This window comes from Coptis chinensis, chromosome 3 (genome assembly GCF_015680905.1).
Source record: "Coptis chinensis isolate HL-2020 chromosome 3, ASM1568090v1, whole genome shotgun sequence".
NCBI lineage: Eukaryota > Viridiplantae > Streptophyta > Magnoliopsida > Ranunculales > Ranunculaceae > Coptis > Coptis chinensis.
Genome location: NC_141458.1, coordinates 3155413 through 3182070, shown reverse-complemented (window position 1 = coordinate 3182070; position 26658 = coordinate 3155413). Strand labels below are relative to the sequence as shown.

Here is a 26658-nt window from a genome sequence, read left to right as displayed (position 1 = left end):
ACTGATCCAAACATCGGCTATATATATGGAGTTTCAGCTTTACTGGGAAATTTTCAATACATTCAAGTTGGCATCAGTGGTTTGTAATTCACTCAGTCCTGTTTATAAATTTCATTTTTCATTGATGTTAAAATGTACCTTCATGTATTTCATGTGATACAATTATTCATGGTTATAGTCCTATATAAGAGAGTAAACAGGTGCATCAGATGTACCTCATTCCCTTTGGTTTGTTTGTTTGTTTAGCTCCCACTGTTAGTTTTTCCTGACACTATATATCCTCTTTGTTAAGCAAATTTGTTATGTTTCGTTAGTTTTTTTTGGGTCTTGATATCATGTCGTTACTTAAGCTTGATTTTTAAGTATTTAGAGGTGTTTACTATTTACCTTAGCTGAAATGTGGATTTTACTTCAATGTTTAATGCTTGAAGAGGGTTGTAGTAAGCTATTGGCTTGAAAAGAGGATGTAATAAGAAACATAGAGTCACCATATGTAACTAAGTATAACCTGAGAAGCCAAAAAAATTATGGATAAGATGTGAATTTTTTGTAGGAACGATTGCAAGCAAGCTTCCTGTTGGATTGAAAGCTTCCAAGGTTTTGATTTCTTATATTTTTAATTGATGTATACTTTATCAAAAAAAAAAAAAAATTGTGACAAATCAAATGAATGTATTGCAATTCATCCTAAATTTCTTGAATTGCACTTTTTAAGGTTGTGAATATTTAAAACAGTTAGTACATCCATCCATCTCTGTGCTTTTTACTTGGAATAGAAATTCAATTTTGGGTTATATGTATATTCTTTTGAGGGACTTGGAATCTTAAATAAGTTCCATGAACATATTTTAAATTCTATAGGGAAATGAGTTTTACCTTCAAGTGATTCATGTACCCCTTTTAAAAATATGAATATGTATTTGTGTGTTTTGGATCTTGCTTTATTTGCGTCTATGACTAAATACCTTTTCTATGCTAATTCAGTATTCCATTATGATGTTCTTTTCCACATAACACATTTTATTAAGGTTCTGAAGCACTTCCACATGGGCGTCCACTTATCTTGGGTACAATGGAACTTAGATTGTGTTTTCATTCATTCATTCACAACACTTTTGAAGTATTTTCCTATTCAAGATCTCAAGCCTTTAAAATATTATGGTGGTAGTGGAACATAGTCAAACGAAGACTACTAATAGCTAAGATCTTACGTTCTTGGTAATGCTGAGACGTGGGAAGATGCAAGGACACGGTTTGGTCTAGGCAACTCCCGAGCAACATCTTTCGAGCCGGATAAACTTATCGAGTATATCAAAGCATTAGCATTTAAGCCATGTGGTTAAGGTGATAGAATGGAACTTAAAATTTCACATGATCAACTGTTGGATTTTAATTGTTTGAAGGGGTATTTGTCTTCCCGAGTTTCGTATTTGCAGAGGGTTAGGTTATTGGAGTGGAGATGAACATTTTACTAGCGGGAAAACATGAACCTCAAGTTTCTATTAGTGATGAGCAGACGCTACCTGTAGCCACTAAGTTGAAAACTCATGAACGTTCTTCCTGTAATAAGAGAGATTGTCAGAGTTCAATGATAGGACTAAGGCTTCTTCAGGGGATGTTAAGGTTGTGACGATCGTTCAAGGGGGGTTTGTGGTTGGGGAAATTTGTGTCAATGCAGTGTGAACATGGTGGTGAACCAATTGTTAAGGATCAAGACCAATAGGCCTCCATTTTAGCCTAGAGAAGGAAGAATAACTGTCGAGAGTAATTTGTTGAAGTTGATTACTGGTACTTAATTGGATGCCTTTGAGAACCTTATAAGAGAATTAGGTTATCTGTTTTGCATTTTATAGATACTTTGTTGTTGACGATGTGTAAAGCGATTCTCTAAACTTCCAATACCACAATAATTGTGTCACTTTCATGACATGCTTATGAACAATTTTAATTTTAAAAAAGGGTTAGATACTTTATAAAGCGACTCTTTATAGATACTTCGTTGTTGACCATGTGTCAAGATATTCTCTAAACTTCATTCGTTGTTTTGATAGTTGTACTGGTGGATTACTGAACTATATATATTGATCTAGAGAATGACTTTCTTTCACTATCTGCATTAAACTGTTAAATCATGGTGAATTTAATTGAATGTTCATAGGTCTACAGAAAAGTATGGCAAATGCATGTTTAGAAGCGATATCAACTCATGCAAGATTACAATTTGCAGTATTGGATGTCACGAAATGGTCGAAGTTTCAAAGAGGGTCGTATCCATCGTCATTTGAAATCAAGGATTGGTGCAAATGGGCAAGTAGGGGCCACTGCTGCAGTTTACTCCACAGCTACACTAGAGTACCTTACAACATAAGTATTGGAGTTGACACGCAATGCAAGCAAAGATCTCAAAGTGAAGAAGTGTATCACCCCAAGGCACATCTGTAGCTAGCTATCAGAAGGGATTGAATGAGGAGCTTGACACGTAGATCAAGGGAACAATTGCAAGTGGTGGTGTGATCCCTCACATCCACAAGTCACTCATCAACAAGTCAACCAAAGAATAAACTATTCTTTGCTGAGTTTTCCATCAGGCTTAATTGTTGTTTGAAAGGCATTGGCCTTGGTTGTATGTTTAGGCACTCAGTAGATGTTACGGTGTTGAATATTTTTAGGCTATTTGTTTTTGTTCTAACTTTTAATTCTTAGTGACGTTCTGATTTGAACTAGGATTTCTCTCTTATGCTTGACTTTCCATGGATTGATGTATTTTTTTAGCAAATACTCAATCTGTCTTTCCAATTTTTTTTTTTTTTTTAAATAAGAATCTGTATTTTTTTTTTATATTATTTTTCCTATATAGAGCTTAGCTTTAAGCTGATTGGAATAGATTATATTTTTGATCAACAGAAAGTTATTGTGTTTCACTCTGATGTCTTAATCATCATTTTCACAACCTAGCTACCATTAAAAAAAATTTGTTTAATATTCACGTGCAAAAGCCCATGCATTTTAGCTAGTATAAATAAATGTATTCATATGAGCAAATTTTTGGGCATAAAAAATAGTGGCCTACGTCTTCATAGATCATATTAAACAATTAGCACCAAATGCCAACGCCTAATTAACATATACATTCAGTGACCTCACTACCAATCTGGAATTATATAAAAAAGTGTAGATCCCTAAAAGGTGAAACGTGATAGTTTATTACATTCAAATAATTTTAAAAAATGTTCAACAATGTAACAAAACCAGCCTTTACCACACTTTGATTGCTACATATTCATAGAATAATTCCAAAAAATGTAAAACCTACTTGCCGCGATATTTAGCTAACGCATAAACTTTTTCTTACTCAATTACAACAACTGAACATCACCAAGAAAACAAAATCAACTACTTAGAATAGGCTGAAAACACAAAATCAATAATTAAAAATAATAATAATAATAATGAAGGCAAGAAAGAAAACCTGTTGAGCAGTTACAAAGGCTACAGTTTCTCGTGTCATCTTAGGTCCTCAATTATCATTATATCAAAGATCAAATCCATCCTTAGCCAAGTAAAAAAAATATATGAAAATGCAAACAGAAAATTCTGAAACAAAATGAAGATCAGAAATAAATAAATAATGAAAGTAGCAACGAAACACCAAAAATAAAACATGAAGAAGGAACAAAGGGAAAAACCAATAAATAAATAAATAGATGAATGAAGAAATTAAATCAAAAGTTAATTGGCAATGATAGAAGAAGAAAATAACAATGAATACAAATCAGCAACAATATAAATGAAAAAATTAAATAATTCAGTGGAAAGAAAGGAAGATGGACAACTCACAAAAAAAAAATAGTGCAAAAAGTTAAATCAATAACAACAAAAAAATTTAAAGAGCATGAACACATTAATTGATCGAACTGCCATAAAAGAAATTAAAGCCTTAAATTATATTGAGATACGAATGACGAATCTGAAATTTCTGGTAAGGAAACAATCGCAACGATGAAGAATATAAAACAAAATTTAAAAGGTAATTTTAAAAGGCATATAAAGAATTAAAGAGTAAGGGGTAATATTTACCATTTTCGAGTCCATCGCTCAAAAGTAGAGAAGAAAAAAAAAGATGACAGAAGATTGAAGAAGTGAAATAATAACTGCTGGGACATGAACCAAAAAACGGTTATTTCAGGGTTTTCGTTTTCTTATTATTAGAATAGATTTTGCCCTCTCCTCCCACCTCAACTACCACAACCAACCAGTCCACCACCGAACTAATAACCACAAATCTCAAATTCCAAACACAAAATCTAAATATCAATCAACATATACACTGGGATTTTAAGAAATTGAACTTTCTTTTATCAAGTATCATTCAAATTGAAATTAGCGTTAGCAAAATTGCAGCAAAAATGAATCCAGAAATGGGCTCATTCTTACAAAAAGTTCCATGGTGTATTTGATTCCGTGGCATCCCACTGTACAGTTCCGTGGGGCATGTCACCCTTGTCTTCTTTAAGGACTGAATGAAATCAATTTAACTTCTCTTACCATTGGTGAGATGATTCCTTCTTTTTCGACACATTATGTTGTATTTGTAAACTCTATGGTGGTTCATACTCTAAGATTTCATGAGTTGATAATGTGTTATGTGGAATCTACTAAATTTTCTCGCTAGGTTTTTGCTGAGATATTGGTAAGGAATATCTTGGGATTTGATGATTTCTGTTTATTCTCAACGAGGCAATGTTGGTTCTGCTTTTGAGTCTACTTTTGGTGGTTTAGTAACAGCAATTTATTCGAGCGGGAATTTGCTTGCCAAGTTTTTAATGAGGTATTGGTTAGGGGTCTTCTTGGTGACTTATATGTTGTTGGTGCATATGCCAGATTTGGGTTGCTTAACACGGCAAATATTATTTTTAAAGAGATTGGGGGTCAATAAATATGGATGAGTAGAAGCAACATAAATTTTTTGAGAGACAAGGGACTTGCATTGGTTAGGATACATTGTGATTCTTTTAAATTATGATTTAGAAGAAGAGATGAAGATTCAGTAATTAGAAATTGGTTAAATGATGCTAAGGTTTCAACTGGAAATGAGCTTGTTAACATGTATGCTAAAAGTGGTTCCATTGAGGACGCTTTCAGCAATTTTTTAGCTAGTGAGTGTGAAAGATTTAATCTCCTGGAATGATATCTGGTCTTGACCAAAATGGATGCTTTGAGGGAGCATTGGTAAACTTTGGTAGTATGAGGAAAAGTGATGACTTAATTCTATTAAAGCTTACGTTACTTAGCATGTTAAGTTCATGTGCAAGGTTGTCCTGTATTAGACTAGGATTGGATCACAAGTGCATTCAAAAGTGCTCAGATTGAATTGGGTCTTGACTCCAATGTTTCTGTCTCAAATTCCTATTTTTCTCTTAAAATGGAGTATGATCAGATTTCTAGCAATTCTATGATTGGCGTTGGCAAATTCAGAGACATCGGTTTCTAAAGCTATTGATTATTTTTCGACAATGTTATGGGTGGGTAGATTGGAGTGTGAACTTCAGTAACAAGGACAATGACCAAATTCATAGGAACTTCTATAGTCTCAATGAAGGCATATAGGAGCTTTAAAAAAATATTCACTGCAATGTTGATATTTTAGAGATTTCTTATTACTACAATGAGAAATATTGACATTATATGTTATGTCATTTTAAATTATATATCCATTTTCTTTACTTGTTCATTTTACGAATTTTTTTTTTTTATATTCAGAATTGTGGTATTTAACATGCATTGATTGTTTGTATTGTTCCTTTCTAAATTATGTGGCATTTTCTCTATCTTTTTTTGTGTTAACTTTTTTATATATCATTCGCCCATATTCTACCATGTCATGTCCCAATAACCCAATAGGAGGGATGCAAGTAGACTTACAGCTAGTGGGTTACACCGCTAGGCCCAGTGTCGAAAGCCCCAGCAACATCACCAACTAAAGATCTATTAGTGTTTACACTTGTGGGGAAGCTTGAAGATGTAGAACTGTAAGACCCCAAATTATTTTTCCATTATTTCGTAACAATATTCTGCATTTCAAAATTTGATATTTATTTCTTGGTCAACGGGCTATTAAACGTGGGCTTGACTTTTTGATAGAAAAAGAAATAAAGGAAAATTAGTATTTTTGAATTTTGAATGTTGTGTAGAGATTTTTAATATTTGGAAAGTTTTCAAAAGATATATTAATATAAGGTATATAATAAATATAATACTTATAATAGAGAAAAATATTTCATAGTTAGGAATAGAGATATTTGGTAAAATAAGAAGTTTCTAAAATATTAATCATAATATAAATTTTTTAAAATGGAATGATTTATCATAAAATTCAGGGTTTTCAGAAAAACAAGGTTTTCTTAAGAATTAAACTATTTTAACTAAAAGAAAGAACAGAGACACGGATCGTGCGTCTTCTAGCTGGCTCGAAATCGATTTTCTTTCATATTCTATATACTCTGTTTCGTCTAATTTAAGGTGAGTGGTTATATTTTTAAATTTTCTGCACCGAACCTACGGATGCTTGTCATAGTTTTGTTTCCTGGCCAAAGATAGTTTTGGTTATGCTTACTGTCGATTTTTTTTTCTTGTCGAATTGATAAACTGTTAAAGGTTAGCATATTGTTTTCCTCGTTGTTTTTTCCGAACTGTGAAACTCATGAAATTTAATGGTTGGAGCTTAGAGGTCGTTAATGGCGGCTAAAGCTAAAACAAAGAAATCGTTCTGATTATTTTTTTTCTTGTTATTTGAATTCTTGTGGTTGTGATTTGGAATTGTTGGTTGATTATTGGTTGTTGAGGTTTGATTGGGTGCTGGAGAGTGTGGTTGAAGCTTGGAACAGGCGTTAATGGAGGTCGAGATATCGATTCAGTTTTGATGAAGAATTGTTGAAGTCATGAATTGAGTTTTTTGTGTTAAGTAAAGTGTTAGGGGTTTTGATGGGGAATATTTTTGGTTAGGTTTGGAGGGGTGGCGAGTGGAGTTTGGTGGCGGCTGATCGGTGGAGGAGAGAGCCGTCTGGCCGTGAGGGAGAGGCGCCCTTTGGTTAAGGTTTGGGTTGGGCCGAACAACTCATTTTGTTGGTTGGGCCGAACCAACTAGTCGTTTTGGAGGGTCGGTGGTGGCTGGTGGTTGAGGAGAGCTGCTGGTGAGGTGAGGTGAGGAAGATGACTTTAGTTGGGCCTTAGTTGGGCTTGGGCCGGAACTAAGTGGGTTTGTTTTGTTTGGGCCAACATCTTTAGATTTGTTTTCTTTGGGCCAGATTTTAGTTTTGTTTGGTTGGGCCAAAACTAATTAGTATTCTTTGGGCTGGTTTCTAATTTTTTGTGGGCTGGTCTTATGTTTCTAAGTGGGTCGGGTTATAAACTTTTGGGCTTAAGGTTGTTTAGTTGGTTTGGGCCAAAACTTAGTTGTTGTTGGGCCAAAATCTATTAGTTCTTTGGGCTAGTTTCTATTCTATTTGGGTTATGTCCATATGACTTAAAATGGGTCCAATTTGGGTCTTTAAGTGTTTAGACTTTTGGGCTTTGGTTTTGGGCCTTGATTGTGGACTACTAACTGTTTAATTGCGTTACTTTTTTTATATTAAATTTTATGGACCAATCTGATGATAGGATGTTGGTGACACTTGTATAAACTTGTTTGTCAGTATCTAATATAGATGTGACGTTGATCTTGTGTATATATTGACACATGAAGAGAGGGAATTTAAAGATGCATAGATGCATACATTTGAATAAATTACGTAACGAAAATCTTAAAACCTAGCTACCACAACTCATGTGATTAGCCCCTGTGTAGGGCGTGTGTAATTTGATTGGCCCTTCTAGCGTTTCAGTGAATCTGAATGGCCCTTCCGACGCGAAGAATAGTGGCTTGATTATCTCGTTCGCAAATTAAACTTTTATAACAAGACGCGTTATTTTTATTTGCGAATAGTGGCATTACTCACATAATGGCTTCGTGTGAGGGGTTATCTAAGTATCTGATATCCCGCTTAGGGTAAATTACGCGGAGTTAGTCACTACACCATAACAACTTTTTTGTGACGGGGGGCTTTTTTTGTTTTGTGGCCCAAAAAGGGTCGAAAAATTCAATGACGCCATTATGGCATCACTGTGTGGGTTTTGCGGTCACAATTAATCAAATAATTCATTTAATTTTTTTAAGAAATGTTTAGAAAATATACTGACGACAAGGTGGCGTCAAAGAATTTAATTTCACTAAGATACCAACGCACGTGTTGGGCATGTGCAACAGGACGAGGCGTCAACACGAAACTGTGTCCAAAGACTTCGATTTCTTTTCGACCTCAAATTAAGAACACCAAATGAGAAACCCTTATTCTCCACCTTTCTCGATCTATTTGAATTCCACCTGTTCATGTTTTTCCCAAAATTACACCTACCGTGGATAAAGTGGTCTCAAAACCACTCGATCGAAAAACAAAAAATAAAACTGAAAATAGGGAAAAAAAACATAGCACTAAATCTCCCTCTTTTCAATCGTCACTGGTTTCTTCTCTACGTCTCTCCAATATCACTATTTCAATTTATTGTATTCAAAAGCCCAATCATACAAAGAACGAGCTCAACCGTAAGTTTTTTCTCCAATATCACTATTTCAATTCATTGTATTCAAAAGTTTCGATATTTACTTGAAATTTCACTGTAGAGAAGCAAGGAGGAAGTTTTGATTCCTCGAAAAGCACAAAGATTATGTCGAACGTGCAAAAGCCTTTCACAAAAAAGAGGACACTTTACGGGTGTAATTGTATATACTTTTTTCTATACAATAATGACATGGATGAAATTTGGTCATATATATAATAATGTTTGCAATATAATTGGACATTGTAGTTTTTAGAACATGGAGCATGTTGGAAACAGCAAGATTAAGTTTGATAGAGAACCTCACAGAAAAGGGCTGGGGTAATGTGTACTGTGGTTATAGTAGATCCTTATAGCCTAGATATTGTGCGGACTGTCTTTCATGGGAGTTTATCTATAGGAGAATTGAAGTTTATGGCTGCAATTCCATCTGGCAAGTACATCATCTATGGTATTGGTTGATGTTCTTGATAAAATGCATTCAATATTAATGGGTGAGTCTAACCAATATGGGGATGGTGTAACCAAATTGCATAAAAGTTCTCTGCATAACATGATGCCCATTCTGAACAAAGGTTCAATGGATGGGATTCCGTTGTATCAATATCATCCCAGGGAGGGGTCTTAGTGCTTCTATATGGGACTCATTATATATTTTGATTAGTAGATAGTGGCATTGCTATTGGCGTGATATCTATATTAGATGGTCCCCTTTGTGGTGATGGTCTTCTTTCAGTCTCATGTTATAGGGGGTATGTTTCTTGTTTGGGACAAATATTGTGAGGCATTATATACATACTACAAACCTAAAGGATTTATAGAAATTTTTTTGTTGTTTGGAATAGTAAAGGTGCTGGACTAGTGTATAAAGTTGTAGGTTCATATGACACATTCAAGTTTGAACTGCCGTGTGAGATCCCTACTGTTTGTAATCCTCTTAATGCTAACATTTCTATTATTTTTCGTCAAATGAACAAATTTATTCTTCGTATAGAATTTTTATGCCCATGGAAAGTTGGACCAACAATAGAATGGAAAATGCTTGGGGAAGGTGGTTTTCTTGGTGACTAGATTGATAGCTCTAGTTCTGTTTCTATTACTGAGTAGTCAAAGTGCAATTCTTTCATAGCAACTGATGTGGAGGCTCAAATCATAAGTTTGGTGAACTTACTATATAATTGGAAACTATATAAAGGTATTTTGGTTTCCTTGTAAGTGCATATATACCATAAAGTTCATCTATTAATTTGATTCCCTATCTGCCTATCTAATGTTGATAATTTATTTTCTTGATTTTCTCTATCTTGATTACTCAGACATTATGACAGATCTGCAGGTAATTGTTTTTATTCTGCATGAAATAGCCTTGAGAACTCAGTCATGCGAAAAAGTTTCCTCCGGAGCTCCGCAGCGGCCTTCATGGAATTTGTGCATTTCCAATGGTGTCTGTGAATGGACTCGTCAACATGCACGGTTGGCAGTTGGTGGTGCAATTGGACATATCCAGTGTTAAGATTTAGGTATATGACTTGCAAAGGTATTTCAGACAGGAAATGTAGTACAAATATATTTTTGTTAAGAATATGTAGCGTGTGATGGATCTTCATTAGAGTTGACGAGACCTTGCTCTTATATATTTATAGGTATATGCTTGAAGATTTTATGATAACCATGATTCCTTTCCGAACTATATATATGAACACTGATTTGATATCATATCTAGATCAAACTTTAATTGAAATGGGAGTAATTCATGTTTTACCAAAACAATCACTAAATTGGTCAACCTCAACTATATCTCTTTTAGGCAAGTGCACAATTCACACGAAGACCCTGAACTTTCCTCTTCATTATATGAGTGCTTAGTCCTGGCAACAGTGAGGCGGGAAGGAAATTACCCATTCTCTGGCTTATTCCTTATTGGCACCATAACTAGGAATATGCTTAGCCCAATAATGGCCTCACTTTGCTGGGACACCAGATTGAGTTGCTATCATGAATAAGTCCTGACCAGATTGAGTTTCACTTATGACTTATTTCTTCCAAAGTAAAATTTGGAGACATGAGGAGTTTGAAATGTAATATGAAAACAATTTTGTCTAACACGTTAATTATTAAACGTTGTTAATAATAACTTTGGTTTTTGGTTGGTTGTGCAGAAACTCAAGGAGAAGGCATCGTTTAGAAACCTGGATGAGTTTTACTTTGGTTTTTGGTTGGTTGTGCAGAAACTCAAGGAGAAGGCATCGTTTAGAAACTCGGATGAGTTTTACTATAAGATGATTAAGTCCAAAACTGTGGGTGGAGTACACAAATCAGAGTAATATACTTGTCTCTTGTTTTTAAGTTTCAAGTTCTTAAGATATATGCATTTCCTTGTTTCTCCTCGACTCCTCGTTTACACTGGTTTTTTGTGTTTTTATTACTGACGCCAAAACAATACACTCATGAAGAACTTGTGCTGATGAAAACCCAAGATAATGGTTATGTCTTTCAGAAAATACAGAGTGAAAAGAAGGTAACTGAGATTACTATTAACTAAGGATTTGGTGTCTTACATAGTTTGTTTAGTGTTATTATACAGTAGCGTTTGTTATTGATTGCTTTAATTCCTTTCCTTTTACTTTTTGCAGAAAATTGAAAAACTGAATTCCATGCTGCATTCCCTAGACAATCAGCTCACAAATAAACACATTTACTATGCGGAAGACAGGTTTGTGCTTCCTGCTCTTCGCAGCTCAACCAAGATATTTTTTCTATAGAATATGGAAAATGTGCCCCTTAGCACTAGTGTTATGTTAGGGACTGACGATATGAGGTCAGATGGTCCTTCTAGGCTGTAATATACAAAAAGGAGTTGAACTTCCTAAGTGCCACTAAAATAGAGGGATTTCATGATGCACATATTCATTGTAAAGTATTTTGAACTAGGGGTTTTTTTTTTTTTTTTTCAGCATTGAGCAATCGGAGGTCGGGGTATATTCTTATGTTGGCTTCATACTAAAGTCCGTTTTCTATTTTTTCAGACTTGGCCCTAATTGATCATATCATTACTATTCATATTCATTGTTCTTTCTTCTCTCTTGACCCAGATTACCCGTCTTACAAATCCAAGGCTTTTCAATGCAAATAAGGTAAAACGGCTGGTCTCTGCCCACTTATGCGAAAAGCTTGATATTTTGATCTTTGATCTCACTCTTCAACCGTAAAGGATCAAAGCTCGACCAGTAAAGCTTCTTTACGCAATTCAAGTTTGTTACAAGGCAGTATGTATAGAGTCAATTCTTCAATGTTAGATTCGGCAGTGAGCCTGCATTAAGCTTGGCTGAGAGAAGTTCAAAAGAAGGCTATGAAGACAAACTATGGTGGGTTGGTTTTTCTTGTCGTTGTCCATTGGTTCCTTGTAAGTGTTAGAACTGGTTCTTTGTAAGTGTAGGCGTGTTAATACAATTGTTGAGTGAAATTTACTATGTGGGACTACGCATGTAGTAGGGTTACAATTATATTGTTTGTTGAGAATACAATGTTATATATATTAAATATTTTTAATACAAGATTTCTTCTTTTATTTGTGTGGTAATCAGATGTGGATGGATGAATGGAAACAATTGTATAGTAGTGATTAGAGAACTTGCAGGTAGTTTCTAAATATATGGCAGCAGGTGCATTATTATGTTTTTTTAATTATTATGTTTTTTTAAAAAGCAAAACGAAAATATGATTAGTGACGCCATAATACCGTCACAAATTCAAAATACCGCCACAAATTACTGACGCCATAATGTCGTCACAAATTTAAAATACTGTCACATAATTACTGACGCCAAAATGCCGTCACAAATTCAAAATACCGCTACAAAATTACTGACGCCAAAATGCCATCACAAATTACTGACGCCAATATGCCGTCATAAATTTTTGTGACGCAAATTGAGACGCCTATTTGGAGTCACAAACCTCACATCTTGGACCCACTACACCAAAGCGACTTTTTTTGTGGCCTATTTGGCGTCATAAATATTATTCTAATGACGCCAAATAGGCCACAAAAAAGCTGTTTTGGTGTAGTGGTCCAAAGATGTGAGGGGAGGCATGTACGCATACATGTTCGGGTGTTGGTAGCGAATTTGTGGTGTAGGAAACTAGGTAAGACATAAAACGGCGTGATTCTAGAGACACTTGAAGAAACTCTAAACAATAATTGTGATGATATATCAAAAAATCACGTTAAATCTATAATAAATGATTTATTGTAAGTTTTGTTGCATTCACAATATTTTCAGACGCAACAATTGGCGGGTTGAATTGATTATTTACGCAGTGTGACTAATTTATGATTAGGCTTACACCGGTGTAATTATATAAAGTAAGTTTTAGTTTGGTTATTTTATTATTAGATCACGAGTTGATTTAGTATTGTTTGAAGCTAAGGCACCTCAGTGGAGGAACTAAATGCCTTATTATTATTATATTAGAAGCTAAGACGCCTAAGTGGAGGAACTACCTGCCTTAATTATTATATTTAAGAATGTTGTATTATTCGTGGAATGTTAAGGCGCCTCGGTAGAGGAACTAACTGTCGTATTGTTTGTGTATATATATATGTAAAAGTATGATTTATATTTTAGGGTTATTCATACCAGCATTGTTTATAATGCTGATCCGATTTGCATGTTTGTTTATCGGGTGTGTTCATAAAATGAACATAGTTGATAAGTCTTGACATGATTAGTGTTGAAGAAGGCTGATTGTTGTTTGTGGTTCGCGTATCGTCTTATTACAGGATATGTTTTGTTTTCCCTTGAGGTGCAATAGATTTTTATTGAGACAATGTTTTTTGTATTTTCAGTTGTAATTATAATTAAAGAGTTGTTAAAAGAAAATTTGTAACTTAATCATATTTGTGAGTTTTTGGTAATGAAGAAGACTTTTGTTTATTTAAAAAATTTATTGGTTTCAAATTATTAGAATAATGAAATAAATAATGGGTTTTTGGAAGTGGAGAGTGCATCACACCTCGAAAATCGAAGAGTCGGGAACAAATATTATTTTTCCGATTTTGTCGAAATTCGGGGTGTGACAAGAACCAAGCTTTATTAGATGCATAAACCAAAACTCATATGTAGAATTATCTGCATAGTCAGGCTTATCTTGTGGAACTTTATTATTTCACAATACTCTTTTATTAATATAAGTATATATTGCAAAACAAAATGGATCTATTCTCTTTTAATTTATAATCTTTTGCAACTCAAGCACTTGCAATTATTACTCAATTTATAGTCTTTTATTTTATAATAATAATAATAATAATAACTATCTACAAGTATTAAATAAACCTTTGCGAGTTCATTTATCGTTTCCATGCCAGTGTATTAAAGAATAACAAAAAGAGTTTTGTCCTAAAATCAGTATAGACAAATTTGTCTCATATTTACATTAAATATTTATATAAAGCAAAACCCCAATTCCTTATTTGTCTCGAAGATTAATTTAATTTTCATAAAATATTGATTTTTTAAATCATTAGACATTTATTATAATCAACATAGATAAATATTTTTATAAAGCAAAATCCCAATTATTCAAATATATGTGCTTATTAATTCTTGTCTCAACGATTAAGTTTTTTATAAAATATTGATTTTTTATGTCATTAGACATGTAGTAAAATCAACATATGTAAATTTGTTTCATATTCTCATTGAACTATTTCTATAGGAAGAGGTGGATAACATGATAATGAATACCAAAGTGCCTAATAAAAATCTATTAGAAATCATTAAAGATGATTGGGATGATGGTGATTGGATGGATTGGAGGTAAAAGAGTGGTATGGGAAACACACTAAGTTTAGCTAAAGTCAAAATCAATTGGGCTTTCATAGAAGCACTAGTTAGATATTGGGAGCGAAATGACATGGTTTTTAAATTTGGCTCCTATCAACTTTGTCCTACACTAGAAGAATGTTCCCACCTTCTTGGACTGACTCTCGAATGAAGCCCTATTTTTCCCCATCTAAAAGCAAGCTATATAAAAGAGCTTGCTCTCTTGATTTTTTTATCACTTGACACTTAAATATCGGTGATCCAAACAATAAAATAGTGGCATTGGGGCGAGTCAATTCAATAGACTTAGCAGTTGTTGGACATCATATCCAAATAACACCAACAAGATTGATGCCTCCTTATACAAAATTATTCAAGAAGTTAGAATTGGAAGCGTCACTATATATTGTACCTATGATATCAGAGGAACTTTTGATAGATTTGACCAATTGTGTTAGAAATAGACATACAAAACTTTTTGGATCGGATGTATTCCATTTCTTCAAGTTTGGGCATATGAGCACTTATAAAATTCCTTAGTGAAAATGAAAAGTGTTGAAGATCGAAGATATAATCTTATCAAGACAAGCATTACTAAGCGTCCTTGTACAATTCCTGAGGATGAAGAAGCATGGTACGCAATCTTAAATTCTTTGAAAATTGAGGTCAGACATCAATTGGGAATGTGATTGGCGGCCCTTGTGTAAAAACAATATTTATCTACATATTCCAGGTCGACAAAATTTTGTACTTGTTGGCCTTCATGGTTCCACTTCGAGTACTTCATCAATTTGGGTGTGTTAATCCATTCCATCCAACCACTAGTGATCTTGAAGATGACCGTGTTGATTTTACTTCATTCTCTGTGAAAAAAGAAATTAGCTATGTCAAGACATGGGAACAAAGTTGCCAATCTATTTCTGCGTTTGCCCAAAACAATACCTCTACCATAAGTAAAGTAATTCAACTTGGTCCAAAGCATAGCAATTGGAGATTGCATTATACCTCCACCTCCACCTCCACCTAAGAGATTGAATGATTGAGAATCTAGACTTGTTTATAGCAAATGCATGCATGTAAGTTCAACTTTTGACATTCTTAAATTTGTGTTATCGTATGAAAATTTAATAGGTGGGACTTTTAAGTATATTGTTCTAACATAACATAGTTTGGAAACAATGTCACTATCCCCTCATTGTATCTATTGTGGTATTGTGGTTATTGTGGTCTGATGTTTTAGCGCTCCAAACATTGAACTCCAACTTAGAAATTACGACACTACATCTGTCAGCAAAAATGCACTCCGCCCATGTTTCCTTTCTGTCGCATCAATCTATTTACCCATTATATTATTGAAATACGAGACGTAAGCAAACTGATCAGCATCCTTATCTTAGCAAACCTATATAAATACCAAGCAAGAACGTTTACGTTCACACATTCAATATAATGGATGAGCAGCGGCATCGTCGTCGCTTGGTACTATTTTCCTGCCCATTACAAGGCCACATAAACCCTATGCTTCAACTAGCTACTATCCTTCACTCCCACTCTAAGGGGGCTTTATCAATAACCATAGTTCATACTCACTTCAACTCTCCCAACCCTTCTAACTACCCAAACTTCACCTTCTTGCCCATTTCAGATGGTTTATCTCAATCTCAAAAGAAGTCCTACACCGAAGATGTTATAGCTTTCATGACTCTTCTTAACGTTAACTGTGTTAACCCTTTTAGAGATTGCTTAGTTAGCAAGATTTTATCCCAGAAACATGAACCACAAGTTGGTTGCATCATTTATGATTCTACCATGCATTTCACTCAACCTGTTGCTGAAAGTCTTCAGCTACCATGCATTGGCTTCAGGACTAGTAGTCCCATGAGCTTTGTTGCGTTCGCTGCCTTTCCAGTTCTTCACGAAAAAGGATATATTCCCATTAGAGGTTAGTCGTCTCTCGCTCCCTTTTTCTGCCCAACAACATGAACCCTGTTGTGTTAAATTTGATGAAAGCATTCTTATATCTTATAAATTTTGCTAAATCATAGATCAGACATAGCATACTCAATAAAAAATAAATAAATAAAATTGCTTAATTAGTTCCAACCAGGTGATTCTCTTTCCCTTGTTCTTACTTCTTAGTGCCTTGTCATATTTCACATGTAAAAAATGTTTTTGTTTATTTTAATAATGTGACTAGAATCTGAACTGGAGGCACTAGTACCGGAGCTTCCACCCCTCAAAGTCAAAGACCTCCCAGTGGTCAAAACTCACAACTCGGAGGTATTCTATCAGTGGGTTGCTGACATGATTAAACAAACAAAAGCTTCATCTGGATTGATTGTGAACTCCTTCGACTCTCTGGACCAATCGGCTTTCCAATTACTTAGTCAAGAATTCGCAGTACCGATTTTTCCAATCGGCCCTTTCCATAAATTCAGCCCAGCTTCTTCTAGTAGCTTACTGACACAAGACCAGAGTTGCATTTCTTGGCTCAACGCCCAAGCTCCTTCATCTGTCATCTACATTAGCTTCGGTAGTTCAGCCTCTATTAGTGAAGCCCAACTGGTGGAGATAGCTATGGGACTTGCCAACAGCGAACAATCCTTCTTGTGGGTGATACGGCCAGGATTGGTCGTCAGTAGCTGCAGGTCAGACAACGACAAGGACAAAAACGAAGATGACAAGTTCACTGAATTCCTTCCACAAAAATTCAATGAAATGATGATGAGTGGAAGAGGTTGCATTGTCAAGTGGGCACCTCAGGAGGAAGTACTAGCCCATCCGTCCGTGGGAGGGTTTTGGACACATAGTGGTTGGAATTCGACATTGGAGAGTATATGTGAAGGTGTTCCAATGCTATGTTGGCCTTGTTCTGGTGATCAAAAGGTGAATGCCAGGTGTGTGAGTCATGTGTGGAGGGTGGGATTCCAGCTAGAAAATGGATTGGAGCGTGGCGAGATAGAGAGATCTTTAAGAAGGTTAATGATCCAAGAGAATAACAAAGAGAGGGAAGAACTGATGGTGAGGGTCAAGGATCTCAAGGAGATGGCAGAGCTTTGTCGGAGAGCAGGGGGTTCTTCTTTCAAGTCAATAGAGGGCTTGACAGAATACATCTTCTCATGCAATGTCCCAAAGATAGCATAGCTATACTATGGGCATATGGCTATAACCTTCTTTGTTATCTGCATGAAAATTAAGCTAAAGATGTGTTTTTGAGTTTCTAGCTAGCTAGACAAATGCTTTTTACTGCTTAGTTTGAAATAGATGTTACTCAGAAGTGTACTTTAATTTGGCTGTAGAAAATAGATTAGTGTTGTGTACTCTGGTAATAAAGAGATTCTTCGCCTTGAGAGAAATCCTTTGTACTGTTTTGTTCAGTTTTCGATCCTCTTGGGTTGTGTAGTAGCCATATTTAGGGATGCATCACATAAGTACTGGCCCAAGAGATAAGGCCCATACCATAGTATGTATTGGGCCCAGAGAATAGACCCAGGACCATACTATGCCCCATGAGTAAAACCTAAGGAGGGGGAGAAAAAGGGAGAGAGGAGGTATAGAAGAGGGGGAGGGAGAAAGGTGAACTACGGCGGCTTGATCCCGAGATGGGTACGTAGGCAACCAAATTGGTGCAGCCGATCCAAAATGAGAGCCGGAGTACTAATAAAGTTATAGGTCGCGATCATGGTCGCAACAATTGGCGCCGTCTGTGGGGATGTCAGGACTTCGGCTGAACTGATTAACTATTTTCAAAGTCAAATACTCGACTTACATTCATGCGTGGAGGATGAGGAATCCACCTGACTTTGTCTACGAAAGCAGTGGGTCCGGCTGACTTTGCTGATGAAGACAGAGAGAACACAGGATCAAGGATCGAACCAACCCAAAACAAATGGGTGTGGTTTCAAGTTTCAAATCTCAACTCTCGACAACCGATCAGTTCATGGTTTGTATAATGACAACGGTAAAGATGGAGTCTTTTAGAGTGGGAAGAACTGGTTCTGCACCATTTTGAACAAAACAGTCTTTTAATAAGAAATACCCATTTCAAGTGTGTCTGTTTCTTCTGCTGCTTCAGTAGTAGTTGGAATTGGAGGCATCCTCGGTTACCAGCTTGATATGAGGTCATTTGATGAGCTATCTAATGAAGAATTTTATGAAGACTCTGAATAGCAAGTCTCAGAGCCGTGCTGGTGATGCCCCAGAGGTGCGGCATAAAAAGTTCGAGGAAGCGAATCAATTATGGTACGTTATTAGTTCATGGTGGCTCTGGTTGTTGCGTATTCATTTTCAGAACAACATTTCCGTTGGCCCTGAAGTTTTTTCTAGATCAATATGCTCAATTTCTCCCATTCTCCTTGGTGGGGATTTTCAATAGTTAGGATTTAAATTTTTCAGTAGTTCAACTGCAGAAATCAAACACTTTTTAGTATTGACTAGTAGCTGGTAGTTTTGCAAGATACTACGTGTTTTTGATGTGGCGGTGTAGGCTGGAAAATAGGGTGATGACTTTTGTGTTGCGGTAGCATTAGTCGAACCATTCATTAGTAAGATCTTGGTATTGTGGTGCAGTTATATTATGTGTTTCTTCGGATTAGAAGCCGTTCTTGGTTGGCTTTGGAAACTTCAAGGATGCCAAGACTCTCATATTGATTTATGTTGCTTTGGCTGGGGAGTTGCATTTGTGTGTTTGTAGAGAGCTATACTTGTTCTAACAGGTTGGGTACAAGACGACCACATTACTCTTCCAAAATATGCATTCATGTGTTTTTTAGTCCTCCAATGTCTTTCTTTGATGCAACCCCGAGGGACGGATAGTAAGTAGAGTTGCCGGTGGACGGATAATAAGTAAAGTTAGAAGTCGCATAAGAAAGGTAAGAGAAATGACGAGATTAGATTTTTTACACCGGCAAATGGTGACGTTGAATCAGTTGAGGAAGTCAGGATGAAGTTTGATGCACTTAGACGGAGGTTTTCTCAGCTTGAAGATGCTAAGGAAACAAGCTCTGTTAATAAATGGGTTGATTTAAGAGCTAATACAACGTTGATGAACAATGGGATTCGAGTGAATACAAGGAAAAGGATTGGAGTTGTTCTGGGGATTGAGATTGGGGACATCTTCTTTTTCAGAATTGATATGTGTTTAGTTGGATTACATGCTCCAAGTATGGCTGGGATCGACTCCATGAATTTCAAGTTTGACCGTGAAGAAGAACCTGTGGCTGTAAGCATTGTATTGGTCTAGAGGGTATGAGGATGGTGTCGAAGATAAGGATGTGCTGAGTTATAGCGGTCAGGGCGGGGTATCTGAGAGGAAAGACGGGAAGGAAAAGGAAGCAGGTGATCGAAAGCTTGAAAGGGGTGCGACAATTACGCCGAGTATTACCAGAATGGTGACGGGTCTAACAAGGGGCAACATAGTCATCTCATTTGTGTTAGTGGTGATTTTAGTTTTTTGTAGAGTATTCAATGTAACAACATCGGCAGCGAGGAAGCTGGAGACAAGGGAACAATGGGACCAATAGGTTGGGGCCCGAGATCAACTGGCGTGGAAGCGCGTCGAATCGGATGGTAAGATGATTGCACAAAAGTGGCAAAACATAGAGGCATACACCATGGCGAAGTGGTGAGAGAAGAGAAAGATCCCGGAGACATTTGTGATTGGCGGGGTTTATTACGAGGATATAACATTAAGCAAGACCGGGTCTAGCCCCATACTAGCTATACGGGGAACCTCGGAATCTGCTGGTATCTCTATGTAGTGAGGATGTTGGGTCTACTCTTGTGTGGGAAGAGATAGAGAGGAGCTACTTCTAAGCCAGAGAGCGGAGGGGATGAGCCCTCCGCGGACTCTCGTGTCTGAATCAAACATGGGGCAGGCTGAGTTGTTCCCGGATAAGCATTCCGAAGGAGAGCAGAGGGGTTCGAGAAGACCCTTCGCGGATATGTCGTGGGGCTATCCGAACGAGTGCGGGGATGAGCCGCCGTGGACCTCGTGTCCGAATCAAACATGGGGCGGTGAGATGTTCCGGATGTGCATTCCGGCGAGAGCGGAGGGTTCGAGAAGACACTTTCGGATATGATATGTCGTGGGGCTATCCGAATGAGTGTGGGGGGATGAGCCCTCCGCGGACTCTGTCCGAATCAAACACGGGAAGCCGAGCCGTTCCCGGATGTGCATTCCGAAGGAGAGCGGAGGGGTTCGAGAAGACCCTTCGCGGATATGTCGTGGGGCTAATGAGTGCGGGGTGGGATGAGCCCTCCGCGGATCAAAGACGCTAGAGATACATGGGGCAATGAGAGAGCCCCAATCGGCGACAACTCGGTCGAGCCCGCGGAGTGGGATGAGCCCTCCGCGGATCAAAGATGTTAGAGATACATGGGGCAATGAGAGAGCCTCAACCGGTGACAACCAGATCGAGCCCGCGGAGTGGGATGAGCCCTCCGCGGATCAGAGATGCTAAAGATACGTGGGGAAATGAGAGAGCCCCAACTGGCGACAACCCGTTCGAGCCTGTGGAGTGGGATGAGCCCTTCGCGGATCAGAGATGCTAGAGATACATGGGGTAATGAGAGAGCCCCAACCGCCGATAACCCAGTCGAGCCCGCGGAGTGGGATGAGCCCTCCGCGGATCAGAGATGCTAGAGATACATGGGGCAATAAGAGAGCCCCAACAGGCGAGATCCCAAGCGAGCCCGCAGAGTGGGATGAGCCCTTCACGGGATAGAAAGGCAAGAGACAGGCAGGTCAAAGAGAGTAGCCCCAGAGCCTGGTTGAGCCGCAGGTCGGAGATACAAGAGATATCCGGACATGAGATCCTAATCAAACATGGGGGCAAGCTGAGTTGCCCCTCATCAGACTCCACTCCTAAGCAGAGATAGGGGGGGATGTGCCCTCCGCGAACATGAGATCCGAGTCAAACCAGGGGCAAGCCGAAGTTACCCTCATCGGACTCTCCACCTCCAGGCAGAGGCAAGGGGGATGAGCCCTCATGGACATGAGATCCGAAGTCAAACACGGGGGCAAGCGAGTTGCCCCTCATCGACTCCACCCATAGCTTGAGAGATAGCGGGGGATGAGCCCATGGGACATGAGATCCTAATCGGACTTGGGGTAAACAGTGGTGGCCTCAATAGACTCCACTCGTAGAGTAGGGGGGAGATGAGCCCTCCATGAGCGGAGTTCGGAAGGAACAATACTATTGAATTCTATAAAAGAGAAATAGAGGGAGGAGGCCCCTCATGGGATGGGATATCGAATTCCATGAGTAAGTGCAAGCGGGGATGAGACCCTTGGCGGATACAATGTCGAGTCCCACGAAAGGGAAATGAAAGTGGTGAGACACTCCATGAGGGACGTGATAGGGATTTCTATGAAGGAGAGCTTATGGTGGTGGAGACACTCCGGACATGGAGGTGAGTTTCGAGAAGGAGAAATGGGGGGGCAGAGACAATCCCTTGGACATAGTGGTGAGTTCTCCGAATGAGAGATGGAGGCTAAGGTGATACACTCCGCAGACAGGCTGTGAGTTCCGAAGAAGAGAGCGGTGGCGGGGAGGCTGCATCACCGATATGGTAGTGAGCTATATGTGAGAGTCCGGCCGGGTTGAGACACATCGTGGGCATGGTATTGAGTTGAAGAGAGAGATAGCGAAGGGGATGAGAGCGAAGTTGGAGTTCTGAAAGGGAAATGAAAGGGTGAGACACTCTGCGGATATAGTAGTGAGTTATGTGAAAAAGAGCTTATGACAGGGTATTTTGAGACACTCCGCGGACATAGTGGTGAGTTCTCTGAAGGAGAGATGGTGGCTGAGGTGATACACTCCGCATGACAGGCGGTGAAGTTAGAAGAGAGAGCGGTGGCTGGAGAAGGCATACCGCTGATATGGTAGTGAGTTCTATGTGAGAGGTGCTAGTTGGGTTGAGACACATTGTGGGCATTGTATTGAGTTGAAGAGAGAGAGTGAAGGGGATGAGACAATTGAGTCCTACGAAAGGGAAATGAAAGGGTGAGACACTCTGCGGATATAGAAGTAGGTTGTATGAAGGAGAGATTATGACAGGGCTGAGACACTTCACGGACATAGTGGCAAGTTTTCGGAAAGAGAGATGTTGGCTGAGGTGAGACACTCCACGGACATAGTAGTGAGTTTTATAAAGGAGAGCTTATGGCTGGGTTGAGACACATTGTGGGCATTGTATCGAGTTGAATGGAGAGAGCGAAGGGGATGAGACCCTTCGTGGATACGTTAATGGGGTATATGAACGAGAACTAATGGATTGAGTACTTCACGAGACATCTGGTCCCAAAGCTTGAAGTACATGGATATGAAATGTCCTGAAGAGGGGAAGACTACGTACAGTCACAGGATACTGTGGATATCTAGAGTTCAAAGAGAGAGACAAGAAAGTTTGAAGACTTCTCGGGTCCGCCGTCGTCATCGCCGCCGAATCCGAGAGAGGGCAAATGTAGTAGCCATATTTAGGGATGCATCACATAAGTACTGGCCCAAGAGATAAGGCCCATACCATAGTATGTATTGGGCCCAGAGAATAGACCCAGGACCATACTATGCCCCATGAGTAAAACCTAAGGAGGGAGAGAAAAAGGGAGAGAGGAGGCATAGAAGAGGGGGAGGGAGAAAGGTGAACTACGGCAGCTTGATCCTGAGATGGGTACGTAGGCAACCGAATTGGTGCAGCCGATCCAAAATGAGAGCCAGAGTACTAATAAAGTTATAGGTCGCGATCATGGTCACAACAGGTTGTCAAAATTTTTGGTCTGCATCGACTCTTGAGCATCATCCAAAACTCCAACATCGATGTCCTTAAAGACTATGAAGGCGTTCAGTCAATCCACGCAGAGTGAATCGTGCAAGTAAGGCAGGGGCGGATCTATGAGTTGGCTGACCCGGGCTGAAGCCCCCCCTTACTTTGCTCAAAACCCAAAAGTACAGTGGTAACTGTTCACAAAAAAAAAAAAAAAGAGTAGTGAGAATTAGTGTTAGTAGCCCCCCCTATTGTTGAATCCTGCATCCGCCCCTAAGTAAGGAACCCCCAAAAGAGCTGCCGTCGACTTTGTGATCTTCACAGCGGCTCATGCCCCTTTCTCCGTAACTTTTTGCCCACAAGGACTGCATTTAGTCCCCAAAGGGGGGTGCCAAGTGGTAGAGTACATAACGATCGGATGCAATGGTAATACAAATCTCTGAAACATATACCAGGCAAGTAGTGAAATATATATATATATAAGGGGTGCTGGAATAGCAATATATGCACCAAACTGCTCAGTGGCACTCAATCATTCATAATGCAGAGATTGGGAGAAATCTTTCTGAGCAATTTCAGGACTACGAAAGGAATCCTTTCGACACTGTTCTTTCCTAGAATTTTCAAGTTTCTCAAACCCTTGGAACTTTTTTACACGGATACCATCACCGCATCACTTACTCAACCACCACAAAACCAGGGCGTCAGTGATCCGGTGGGGACCGATCGTGTGTTTTCTTAGATGTAACTTTTTCTACCAAAAGCATCCTAATTAACTATATACGTATGTTACCTAGCAGTAATATATTTAGGACACTACAACAAAATATAATAACGGCGTGTACCTTCCAACTTATGTGTGGCTGGCAGCCTAACAAGTCATTTTGTTCGTAGGTAATCACAGGTTGTCATCCCAGACATCAATGCCGACCTATCTCATTATCAGAAAAAAGACATCAGAAAACTGACATGTAACTCGTTATTACACTGTTGCCAATTGTGCCGTAAGCAAGCTGATCATCATTGTTATCCTAGGAAGTCTAATAAATACCGAGCTAGAACCATTATTACACTCATTCACATTCAACTTCATGGATATTCGGCAGAATCGTCGTAGATTAGTGCTATTCCCCTGCCCATTACAAGGCCACATAAACCCCCCATGCTTCAACTAGCTACTCTCCTTCACTCCCACTCTAAAGGTAACTAGGTAAGGGTGGAATTTGAGCCGAGGGCCCGGAGCTCGGCTTAGGGTTGGCTCGTTTAAGCTCGGCTCGAGCTCGCTCGTTTACTATATTAGCCAAGCTCAAGCTCAAATTAAAGCTCGTGTAACAAATGAGCTTGATGAAGCTCGGCTCGTTTAGCTTAAATAGCATATTTATAGTGTAAAATAACCGAGCAGCTCGGGCTCAGCTCAGGATTAGCTCGTTTAAGGTCAGCTCGAGCTCGCTCGTTTAACTATATGAGCTGAGTTCAAGCTCAATTTAAAGCTCGTGTAATTAGCGAGCCGAGCTTGAGCATGGTAAAGCTCGGCTTGTTTAGCTCGAATTCCACCCTTATCTAAAGGAGCCTTATCAATAATCGTAGTTCACACTCACTTCAACTTCTAAATCCTGTACCTTCTTGCCCATATCAGATGGCTTATCTCAATCTCAAGTCAAGTCTTCTACCAAAGATGTTATAGCTCTGCTCTCTCTTCTCAACCATAACTGTGTTGTCCCTTTTAGATATTGCTTAGTTAACAAGATTTTATCCCAACAACGCGAGTCTCCAGTTGCATGCATCATATCTGATATAATCATGCACTTCACTCAACCTGTTGCTGATAGTCTTCAGCCCCCAAATATTTGCTTAAGAACAAGTAGTGCCATATGCTTTGTTGCTTTTGCTGCTTTTCCAGTTCTTCGCCAAAACGGTTACATTCCCGTTAGAGGTTAGTCTCACTCAGCTCTCTTCTCTGCCCAACAACAGCAGTATCATATTACATTGTTAGATACAGCTAAACTATTCTCTTACACTTTTTCTTAAATGGCTTGTCATAATCACATATAAAATCCTATGCTTCTGTTTATTATGTGACTAGAATCTGAATTGGACGCACAAGTACCAGAGCTTCCACCCCTCAAAGTCAAAGACCTCCCAGTGATCAAAAATCAGAACTCAGGGGTATTTTATAGACGGGTTGTTGACATGATTAACCAAACAAAAGCTTCATCCGGAATGATTATGAACTTTTGAGTCGCTTGAACAACCGGCTTTGTAATGTCTCAGACAAAAACTCCAAATACCAATATTCCCACTCAGTCCGTTCCATAAAAGCAACCGAGCTTCTTCTAGTAGTTTATTGACACAGGATCACAGCTGCATTTCTTGGCTCAACACACAAGCTCCTTCTGATGTCGTCTATATTAGCTTTGGTAGCATAGCCGCTATCAGTGAAGCTCAACTAGTGGAGATAGCTTTGGGCGTTGCTAATAGTGAGCAATCCTTCTTGTGGGTGATACGATCAGGATTGGTCATCGGTAGCTGCAGGTCAGACGAAGACAACAACTTCACTAAACGCTTTCCGCAGAAGTTCAGTGAGATGATGATGAGTGGAAGAGGTGGCATCGTGAAATGGGCACCCCAACAGGAAGTACTAGCCCATCCAGGCGTAGGAGGCTTTTGGACACATAGCGGTTGGAATTCGACGTTGGAGAGTATAAGTGAAGGTGTTCCAATGCTATGTTGGCCTTGTTTTGGTGAACAAATGGTGAATGCCAGGTATGTGAGTCAGGTATGGAGGATTGGATTACAGTTGGAAAATGGATTGGAGCGTGGAGAGACAGAGAGATCTTTAAGAAGGTTAATGGTTCAAGAGGAGAATAACAAAGACAGGGAAGAGATGGACAGATGGTGGTGAGGGTCAAGGATATGAAGGAGATGGCAGAGCTCTGTCTAACAAAAGGAGGTTCTTCTTTCAAGTCACTAGAGAGCTTGTGACAGATTACATCTACTCGTGCAATGGCCTCAAGATTTAGCTGTATATCCTTCACGTACAATTTTTCGCATGGAAATTAAACTAAAAATTTCTTGCATACATATATTTCTTTCTTGCAACAAAGGAATTCTTTATTCCGGTTAGTTTGAATGATATGTTGTTCAGCAGTGTACTTTATCTTGTTTGTAATAAAGATTAATATCCTTGTGTTCAGTAAAACATTCGTTGCTTAAAAATCTCAATGCAAATTACTGAATACATTACCTTTTCCGTAGTAATACTACAGCAAGAACAAGTTGATTGTAAATCACTTTGGAGTGAGATTTACACCACAAAACGCGCTTCGTTTCTTTGCCTAGTACCAACCAGAGCAACTGTCAAAGTCCGGTACAATTTGGAAAAATATTTGATGTCCGACAGTCAGCAACTCAG

At 38.5% G+C, this 26658-nt stretch overlaps 1 protein-coding gene and 1 long non-coding RNA gene across 9 annotated transcripts; both read left to right on the top strand.

The window, feature by feature from the left end:
- The first annotated feature begins 8318 nt into the window (after window positions 1-8318).
- Window positions 8319-11873, top strand: LOC147507289 (uncharacterized). 8 transcript variants are annotated; one of them, XR_015217611.1, is made up of 7 exons: window positions 8319-8638; window positions 8717-8815; window positions 8902-9847; window positions 9981-10172; window positions 10812-11170; window positions 11286-11365; window positions 11745-11873. It is a non-coding gene; the product is annotated as an uncharacterized LOC147507289 (long non-coding RNA). The 8 variants fall into 8 exon arrangements; XR_015217608.1 differs by having other exon boundaries at window positions 8717-9089; window positions 9647-9847; XR_015217612.1 differs by having other exon boundaries at window positions 8717-9089; window positions 9989-10172.
- A 4034-nt stretch (window positions 11874-15907) lies between these two features.
- LOC147507288 (uncharacterized) lies at window positions 15908-26445 on the top strand. The gene is given in 8 exon segments (XM_086596225.1): window positions 15908-16422; window positions 16678-17618; window positions 19174-19294; window positions 19409-19701; window positions 24834-25179; window positions 25330-25477; window positions 25479-26145; window positions 26148-26445. Coding segments are annotated over 8 exon segments (3090 nt in total). The 5' UTR covers window positions 15908-15929; the 3' UTR covers window positions 26229-26445.
- The last annotated feature ends 213 nt before the right edge of the window (window positions 26446-26658 follow it).